Raw genomic sequence first — 10547 nt, 5'->3', positions numbered from 1 at the left:
TCTTCTGTAATACCCCTCTGACCCTAATCACAGGGGTATTCTTCTATAATACCCCTCTGACCCTAATCACAGGAGTTTTCTTCAATAATACCCCTCTAACCATAATCACAGGGGTATTCTTCTGTAATACCCCTCTGACCCTAATCACAGGGGTATTCTTCTGTAATACCCCTCTGACCCTAATCACAGGGGTATTCTTCTGTAATACCCCTCTGACCCTAATCACAGGGGTATTCTTCTGTAATACCCCTCTGACCCTAATCACAGGGGTATTCTTCTGTAATACCCCTCTGACCCTAATCACAGGAGTTTTCTTCAATAATACCCCTCTAACCATAATCACAGGGGTATTCTTCTGTAATACCCCTCTGACCCTAATCACAGGGGTATTCTTCTGTATTACCCCTCTGACCCTAATCACAGGGGTATTCTTCTGTAATACCCCTCTGACCCTAATCACTAATATTCAAATAGTAGTGTAACTCCTGGAATTGTTACCATTACCTTTGGCAGCACTGTCCTGGAAAAACTGATCTGCAGAGGTCCTGGTATTCCTGATAGTCTAAGGCTTCCTTTTCTTCCTCCTCTTTTTGATGAGTTGGATGAGAATGGCCATTGTATTTTGAATGTAGAGGAGGTAGAAATGAAACACATTGTTGGAGGAGGTAGTAGAGGCAGGGGTTATGCTACTGGTGGTAGTACTGGTGAGGGGAAATCTATGCATTTAGGAATCCAATTACATGAGTCATGAAAAAGTCATACAGATGATACATAATCTTATAATGATTCTATTGCAGATCTGGACCTGGCAACTCGGTCAGGGGTAAAAATTCCTACCTATGTGCAGGCCCGACACCCAAAAGGCCTGTCTGGAGAAGATTTGTGGCAACCTCAGGTAGATGATGGCACTGACTGTTACGTTACCACCGCTGTTGCTTTTGGCGGTGGCAGTTACGTGCGCTCATCTCCCATACAGGAATTTTTTTGAACATTACCAGATGAACTAGGTCACTGTAGTCACATGAATTGGCATCACCAGCTCATTTGGTTAAATGGAATTGCCAATGCCACCAAGAGAGCAAGACTGTTCTATTCCTTTTCCCCATGATCGTCTTTATAGGCAGGACACATCTTCACCTGGCACATGGTGATCCATAGACATGGGTGAACCTCTCAAAATTTGCTTGCCACACATCCTACCTTACCTGGCAAGTAATTGTGCACCTGAAGAAGAGCTTGTGGAGCTCGAAACGCGTTGTGCAGTATGTTTTTGTCTAATAAAGGTCATCTATTTTATTCACCTTGTCGACACTCCAATCTTTGGCCAGAGAGCGCAGACATCCATCTCTAGCCGTTGGCCTCCTTCCTTCTAGTGTTAGATGTAGACAGTTTAGTTTCTTGCAGGTTACTTCTAGCTCTGTACGTTAGCTTGTGACATATAGGGCTAACAGGTAGTTCCTTGTCAGTGAGCCCGAGGCTTGTAGAACTAAGACGCTAAACTTATGTATCCATCGCTGAGACGCACCCTGCATTTCCCCAATAGTAGCTGAAAAGGAGGACTAGAGCCCAGGGATTGCTCCAGAATGTCATGGTAGAAAGGGTCAGAGGACTGAAGAAGAGATGAAGAGCCATAGCCAATCCTGTCTGTATGCGTAAACCGCCAAACATGTGGAACCTGCTGCTCTAAGGGATATGCCGCCATGTTGTTCTTTAAATGGAGGATTCTTGCTAAGTAAGTGGAGCCTGCCAGCCGTCCTGTCTCTTGCACCTTCATTCACATTTAACATCAAGGACACCTCAAAAAATATCACATGAGAGTTAAGTAGTCGGGAGCACCCCTCAGTGAGACCCAATCATCAGTGTGCCAGCCTTGGGCCCGATGCCAAAAGCCACTATGATCAGCACGGCAGCCATCTTGGCCACCTAGACTTATCCCTTTATCCCAGGGCAGCTGGCTCACCAACATGGCGGAGGAGTGACAACTACAGAATTTCACAAAAATATTGTGTCGGGCTGGCAAGAATCGGTGATTTATTATTTATTTATTTTTGGTCGGGGTCTTTTTATTTAACCCCTTCCCACTGGTGACATTTTTAGAATTTCGTTTTTGACTCCTCGACTTCCAAACCTCATAAAACTTTTTTATTTTTCCATTCACAGAGCCATATGAGGTCTTAATGTATAATGTACTGGGAAGCTGAAAAAAATCAGAATGGGGGGATTTGAAGAAAACGTGCATTTGTGCGACTTTCTTACGGGCTTCGTTTTTACGGCGTTCACTGGGCAGCCACAATGACCTGTCAGCTGCACTGACACCAGGACTAGGATGGTTCTGTTATTAAAAAGTGCTGTATATACTCGAGTATAAGCCAACCCGAATATAAGCCAAGGCCCCTAATTTTACCACAAAAAACTGGGTAAAACTAATTGACTCGAGTATAAGCCGAGGGGGGCTTTTTCAGCACAAACACTGTACTGAAAAATTCGGCTTATACTCAAGTATATACGGAAAAGCATAAAAAATCCAATTCATAAAAGTTGCAATTGAATAAGAAGATCCTATATTCTGGTGGGTACAAGGGGGCCAGAATTATTGGGGAACCTTTGTATATCAAAGTGAGAACTTAGAGCCAGAGTCAGAACTTAGTATTTTTGATATAACCTCATCATCCCAAATTTCCCTTCACATAGACAGAGGAAACTCCAATGGACACAACAACCCCTCACATCATTACATAACCTAAGCCCACCAGGGTCAGATTCTAGGAGGACACATGGGACTTGTATACGGGTCCTCCACTATGTTTGGAGATTTAGGAGGTCACCATCACAATGTATAACACAAATGTCAAGCCTGATATAATATGAATAGAGATGAGCGAATGCCGTTTGATCGAATAGGTATTCAATCGAATATCATGGCGTTCAATGTATTTGTTCACAATCGAATACAAGGCCGCATACACAGTAAAAATTCGTATTCCCCTCCCACCTTCCCTGGTCCGCTATAACTGCACAGGGGAGGTGGGACAGGAACTACGACAACGGAGGAGTTCTCATCCTCCTCCTACAACCCCAGCCCCTACTACTGAATGTAGTAATAAATTATTTTAATTAAAAAAAAAAAAAAAGAAAATAAATTTTTTCATGCATACCCCACACAGGGGCCTGAAAATTAATGGTTTAGGGCTCACCCCCAAGCACCTGAAATCTAATTTTTTAGGGGTCAACCCAAGGGCCAAAAAATAAAGCAATGCTGCTACAAGGCTCTGGTCACCCCAAGGGCCAAAAACTCTGCTTTATAAAGACTCTACTCACTCCAAGGGCCAAAAACACTGTATTTTAAAGGTTCAACTCACCCAAAGAACCAACAAATCTCTGCTGGTGAAGGCTGAACTAAATTAAAGGGCCTAAAACTCTGCAGGTAGCTCAGCTTAAGGGCCTGTAACTTAATTTCGGAAGGGCTCACGTAAAGGGCCATAAAAGTGAATTTTGGAAGGTCTTACCGCATCACACACACACACATCTCTAAATATGAACAATTTACGGCACAATTGTAGGTTTTCTCTTCAGAGAATATAGATAAGACCTCTAACAAGTCTACTGACAATAAGAAGAGCGGTGGAGACTCCCAGGAGGGTCTCGTGTCACTTCATAAAATGGCTTCATTTCTGTAATTGAATACAACACATCTAGTCTTCGGCATCACAGATCACGTCAGGTGAGAAACAGCAGCGACTACAGACTATTCCTACACCCAGATATCATGGGACTGATATCCTTCCACGTAAGGGAGCCGACCTGGACATGGACAGATCTGGTCATAGGTTTAACAGGGCAGCCTGGGGAGGATTCATGACCAGAAACCAAACTTTGTGCCCACGACCATAATATACATCTGTGTTGTCAGGACCCCTAATAAAACATCTATAGGTCTGTACCCAAATTTGTTCTGGAGCTCAGTGTATTACTTCCTATCACTCCGATCAGGAAAAAGACAGTCAATGGCAGGAACATGGTGGAGACGTCATCTCATGAAGACATCGGACACCGCGTCCTTAGCACCGGCGGCAATAAATAGACTAAGAGTTTAGCCCGAATACAATCTCTTGTAGACAAGTCATATTAAAAGTAACAAACACCATCTATATAAAGGGAGGAAAAACACAGAACAAAACCACAACAGGAATCATCTTGGAAGGTTAGAGGAGACAAAGCTTTAAGTGGCGAAACGTGTCTTGGCGACGTTCACCTTGCTGGTCCATTCTTTCATATTGTGATGTATTATTCCTATGATGATTCCTATTGGGGTTTTGTTCTGTGTTTTTCTATCTTTATATATTTATTTAAGTCTGAATTTTACAATAATTTTTTTGGTCGGTGAGTTTTACGTTGTGCCTTGTGTGTTGTCGCTCACTGAATCTTGTGAGATTTCAGTTGATACTATCTTCTAGAACTGGAGCGCAAATGACAGGGTCCCTTTAAGGGGTCACTGTGTTCTGACCCTGTTATAAGGAAGCCCAAAATGACTCTCTTAGGCTACATGTAGACAATTTATGGTAAATCCCACCAACTACACAAGGATGACATCCTTGTACACCCCTGACTCCACCGACCCATTCACTTCATCTTGTGAGACGGGGCCACAAAATGGATAGGTATAGGAGCTGTCCTAAATTTTGCCCCAGGTTCACTGTTGGGGTATGCATGGGACCATAAAGACATATAGGTCAGTGTGATAGCTGTGAAGAACACAAAGCACCCTTACAAAGCAAACAGTCTTATACATAGAGCCTTATAGATTAGGGCTGACCGGTCAGGATCGGAAAAGATCGGATTCCAATCGGCGATCGAGTCAATTTCACAATCGCGATCAGAATTCCGATCCCGATCTTTTCCAGCAGGATCGAGGTCGGAGGTTATCTTAAGTTGGGCTCAACCCTAAAAGTGACTTTTCCCATAGAGAAGCGTTGACTTGGGTTGAGGTTCGGGATCGGAAAAGATCGGATTCCGATCGGCGATCGAGAAAATTTCATGATCGGGATCGGCTGGAAAATGATCAGAAATCGGATTTTAAAATCGATCCTGAAATCTCACGATTGGCTCTACCCTATTATAGATGCATTGTGTTCAGCACTCTTATGGGGCACAGTACTGTAGGTGCACTATTACTAACACTCTATATAGGCACTGTGTTATGGGGACATGGTTACTGACACTCTTATCTTGCTATGTGGGTGGGTTTTCTCTCCCAATCTGCTCTCTTTAGCTCTGTGCTCTTGTTGGGTTTTCGCTCCCAACCTGTTCACCTGAGCTCTGCTTTGAAGGTATTTTGGTAGGAAACTCTCAGGAGGCATGAGGGCTTGACGGTCTTTTGCTGACATGGACCACCTCCCATCTTCTTCCTGTGAAGGGTTAATGCTGGGCCTGTCGGAACCTATATCTTCATTACTTCTGCTCCCCGCTGGCTATTCGGTCCATACTGGTATCCCGTGTGTCTCCAGTTTAATCTCCTGGCTCTGTCCCTGACTCTGCTTCCCACCTCCTTACTCTCTACTCTGCTCTCTCCTGTTAATGACCCCAGCTTGCCTAAACACTCCTGCTCCTTGAACAAGATTTGGTACCGTTCTGTTCTCCTGTTACTGACCCAGCTTGCTTGACCTCTCTCCTGGATTACCCTCTGTATTGCACTTGATGACTTGGATTGGACAGCTAATCTATTGGAGTACTGCTTCCATTTTCTGGCCACCTCCATCCACGGCCTTATGCTTCTTCAGACCTTCATCTTGTCTCTGGAAGCCTTCTGGTAAGTGATTTCAGTTTCTGGGTCTGCTCAGACGACTGATGCACTGTGAATTTGGTGCTCTCTTACCTGTAACCACCCTGCCCAATAGTAGCTTGCCACTCCATCTCCACCATCAGGGGCTCTGGTGAACATCTCTGGAGGTTTGGGTTTGGTGCAGCTCGGAGTATGCAGGACACTCAATTAAAGGTGACAAGTTCCAACTGATTCTTATCCCATCGATTGGAAACACATGACTCTAAATTTAACTTTATATTATCCGCTAATTCCAAAGGTTCACATGCTGTTGCCTCTCGAAGGTTCCTGATATTGGACCATTGTCTTCCAGACTCTCTTGATCTGCTTTTAGGATTTGTGTGAACATCTGATGCACTTTTAGGTCAAATTTATGCAGAAATATCAAAATTTCTGAAAGGTTCACAAACTTTGACGCAACATTGTAGCTACAAGTCTTTGTGACTGTGGCTACTGAATCATTGTAATGCAAATCAAAATGGTGGTCATAGCCTTCCTTTCTATAGCAGCAGAAATTTCAATAGGACTTAGTGGTGATGATGATGGGTCATTCCAGCCATAAAGTCTGGGCTTATTTACTTTCTTATCTCCATTGATGAAAGGTGGGTGAGAAGAGACCTGCGTGTACTTGGTCTTTTACTCCTAATCTAGGGGAACGTTCCTGCTGCAGCCAGTTGCCTTACAAGCATAGCCAGCTCTGAACCGAAGTTTTGGGTAGAGGGGACAATGACTAGAACATAACATATACAATTTTGAGACTTTTACTTCTTTGGTAGGGTTGAGCCAATCTTTGAGATTTCAGGATCGATTTTGAAATCCGATTTCCGATCATTTTCCATTCGATCCCAATTTCGATCCTAATGCAAGTCAATGGGATTTTTTTTTCTAAGATCGTTTTCAAAAGCTATAAAAAGTTACCAAAAATACATTAGTATGCATAGAAAGAGCAAGGGAACACTTAAATGGCCATGAAACATTGTTTTTTAATCACTTTGTGAGGACGAGGAGGCACTCGCCATATAATAAGCCATGGCTGAAGTTCGCGAGTAGATAGATAGTATCTACTCTTCTGTTTCCTCCCTGATATGCCGTATATTGGACTCTGCTACATCTCCATTACTGTACATTGTAGTAGTAGTAGCTAACATGGCCAGTAAACAAGCATTGTGGGAAATAACCTCCGACCTCGATCCCGCCAGAAAAGATCGGAATTGGAATTCCGATTGCGAAATTTACTCGATCGCTGATCGGAATCCGAACTTTTCCTCTGATCTTCTTCTGTTTTCTACTCACCAGGTAATGAACACAAGAAACCAATCGACAGTCACAGAATTTCTCCTTCTGGGATTTGGAGATCTCCACAACTTCAAGATTTTAGTTTTCATTCTGGTTTTGATCGTCTACATTGCAGCTATGACAGCAAATGTCCTGGTCATTGTCCTGGTCGGGGTCACCCCGAGCTTCCATTCCCCCATGTACTTCTTTCTCAGCCAGTTGTCCTTATGTGAGATCCTGTTCACCAGTAACATTGTGCCCAACATGTTATGGCTGATACTGGTGGGACATGGAAAAGTATCGGTTGGTCAATGCATAGCTCAGTTCTACTTTTTAGGTGTTGCTGTCATGGCTCAGTGCTTGTTGTTGGCGGCCATGTCCTTTGATCGATATGTAGCCATCTGCAGACCATTACACTACCCCACCATTATGACCTTCTCCCATCAGCTTCAGATGGTCACCTTCAGCTGGTTGTCGGGATTTGCCATGGAACTTATTGTATGCATTTTCTTAAGCAAGTTAATATTTTGTAACCTCAACACCATCGACCACTTTGGCTGTGATGTTGCTCCTCTTCTACGGTTGTCCTGCTCCAGCACAGCCTCTGTAGAGCTGATCACTACTGTGCTAACATTTCCCTTCCTTGTATCACCATTCATATTTATCGTAACCACCTACATTTCAATCATTAGGACCATCCTCAAGATTCCCTCCAGCACTGGAAGACATAAAGCCTTCTCCACCTGCAGCTCCCACCTGATCATCGTGTGCACATACTATGGGACATTGTCCTCCATTTATATCTTCCCACCAAGACATAATTCTGTAAATCTCAACAGGGGCCTGTCTCTTCTGTACATACTGGTGACACCATTGTTTAACCCTTTAATCTATAGTTTGAGAAACCAGGACATCAGAAATGCCATCTATAAACATAGTCAATCTTTGAGACAATAGAAATAATATGATTTCACCATAGTGGATTTCAAGAACTGGGCTTATAGACTGTAATGTGCATGTAATGGGCACAAGAAAGACTACCAGGATGGAGTGTAACCCTTTACTTGCCATCCACATATTTATTCATCGAGCCAGGCTGACACTTTGGAGCCCCATATCTCCATCAGGAATGTGAAGATGATGAGAATTTCATCTTTAAAATGATACCAAGACCATCATGTGCTTAGAAACAAAAGAAAAAAGCACCGAGTGGTGCATAGTGTAACACCGTGTAAGACAGTACATAATTCATCTTAAAAAGGAAGAGAGGGACTCATGCCTTAATGGTGTTATGTAATTGCCCATTGAGCAATTCCCAGTGGCTGCTGCTGAAACCTGGGAGGAAGGGAATTGTGGAGACTAGGGTTGAGCCGATCTTGACTTTTCAGGATCGATATTAAAATCTGATTTCCAATCATTTTTCATTCGAACCCGATCTCGATCCCAATTCTGATCCCAATGCAAGTCAATGGGATTTTTTTATTAATCGGAGATCGGATTATAAAAGCAATCCTATTCACTATACAGCATGGAATCTAACAATTGCTAGAATCCAGGCTGTGTAGTGAATCACTAAAGTAGCCAGAGGATTTTTTTTTAATCCTCTGGCTACTTAGTCCCCCCTGGTGTCCACTTATCTCCAGAGATGGCAGGTCCGGTGCCCGGTGCCTTCTTTTTTGCCTCGCTGCCGCTCCATGCTGCTCTTCTCCCTTAACTGCCCCCTCCCTGCCAGGTTAGGAGAGTGTGGGCAGGTACTGGGAGGGGAGACGTTGCGTCTCCCCGCCCTGTACCCGCCCACAGCCTCCTAAGCCACAAGCCCCGCCTACCTAGCGCTTTAAACACTAACCTGGGAGGCGGGGCAGCGAGGCAAGAAGAAGGAGGGCACCGGAGCAGCCATCTCTAGAGGTAAGTAGCTGCTACAGATGTTTAGTTTAGCCTTCCATTCGAATGAATGGAGGCAGCCGGCACGCAGGGGGTTAAGGCTGTGTGTCGGCTGCTTCCATTCATTCCTATGGAACTGCAGCGGAGCCTTCACACTGAATATACACTATATACTCAGTGTGAAGGCTAAGCAAAGCATTGTGGGAAAAATAACCGCTATCGATCCCACATAAAAAGATCGTGTTCGGAATTCCGATGGCGATCGTGAAATTTTCTCGATCGCCGATTGGAATCCGATCTTTTCCGAACACGATCGCTCAACCCTAGTGGAGACATTGAGTCCTAAACTTGATCCAGCCCCAGGTCCCTACCTACTTCCCTCAACTACCCTAGGCGGTAGAGGACAACTGGGCGACACTTCCTTCTCAAGATAAGTGTTACACAAAACAGGACAGGACACACAACACAGAAGAGGAGTCAGCAAGCCGAGGGCAAACCAGAGAGACCAAACAGTGCCGAATCGAAATCCAAAGAGAAGTCAAAAGCCAAAAAGCAGAGGTCAGTAAATATAAAACAAGAGCAAGGACAAATGCTTAGCAAGGTCAGAGACACAATAGCCTGCAGCCATATGTGGGCTGATGACCAGATGATAGGAAGTCCAGAACTCACCCCGGGTTTGATTGGTAGATCAGCTGTCAATCACAATGCACACAAACCCTGACAGTGCCAAAATAAAATGACTAGAGTCCAGATCAGGTAATCATGAGTGGAAACGTCTCCTGCACCGTACAATGTGTCTAGAGGATGGCACAGAGGTTCGAACAGGTGAGAACATAACAATTGGGTTGTGTGTTGGACACGACAACCTTACATGCTTTTACTATCCTCAAGTTGATGTGTGTGACAGCAGCCAGAGCCAGAATACATCTCAAAGAATAGGACGTTGAGTCAATACAGCAAAAGAAGTCCAAATCCAATTCCAATCAAGGGAAAAAGCGATCCAGGGAAGGCTCAGCGCTCACCCAATATTGTAAAAATCCACGATCCTTTATTTTCTGTCTAATACACACAAGCACAACGCCAATATGGCATTTCAGGGTCACACGCCCCTACACCACACCTCTGACGGGTGCAACCTGTGTGCTCTCTTGTGCCTTGAGTTTTATGTACTTGCAGAAGTTTTTGGATGCAAAATCTGGTGTGGTGTAACTTGGCTATTGCTTTTCCCAGTGAAGTGATACACAATAACAATACCAGCTCTTGTTTCCTACGCTGACTGCACTAACATCAGGGTTCTTCATTCTTATTCCTCTTAAGAGTTGTTGCTTTATAAAACTTGTTTGTTCATTAAAAATTGACCTGTTTTTCATTGATAAAGATTAGTTACGTACAAGTTACATGAACCCCTGGGATGGTGAAGTTATACACCGGCTGCACTAAAAATGAAATTGGTAAAATTGTATTCTGTATTCTGCTGGGTGCAAGGGAGCCTTCAGCTTTACTGAACTATTCAGACACCATTGTATGCCAAAATGAGAACTTAGAACTAGGGTTGAGTGATCGTGTTCGGAAA

The 10547-nt window shown here is 43.9% G+C and overlaps 1 protein-coding gene across 1 annotated transcript; it reads left to right on the top strand.

Moving 5' to 3' along the window:
- Positions 1 to 7117: 7117 nt before the first annotated feature.
- LOC142204387 (olfactory receptor 11A1-like) lies at positions 7118 to 8050 on the top strand. The gene has a single exon (XM_075275699.1). It carries the CDS (start codon positions 7118 to 7120, stop codon positions 8048 to 8050), a length of 933 nt encoding a protein of 310 aa, XP_075131800.1.
- Positions 8051 to 10547: the final 2497 nt, after the last annotated feature.

Source organism: Leptodactylus fuscus, chromosome 5, assembly GCF_031893055.1.
Source record: "Leptodactylus fuscus isolate aLepFus1 chromosome 5, aLepFus1.hap2, whole genome shotgun sequence".
Classification (NCBI taxonomy): domain Eukaryota; kingdom Metazoa; phylum Chordata; class Amphibia; order Anura; family Leptodactylidae; genus Leptodactylus; species Leptodactylus fuscus.
Note: the sequence above shows the minus strand (reverse complement) of the source record. Positions and strands in the feature narration are given on the sequence as shown.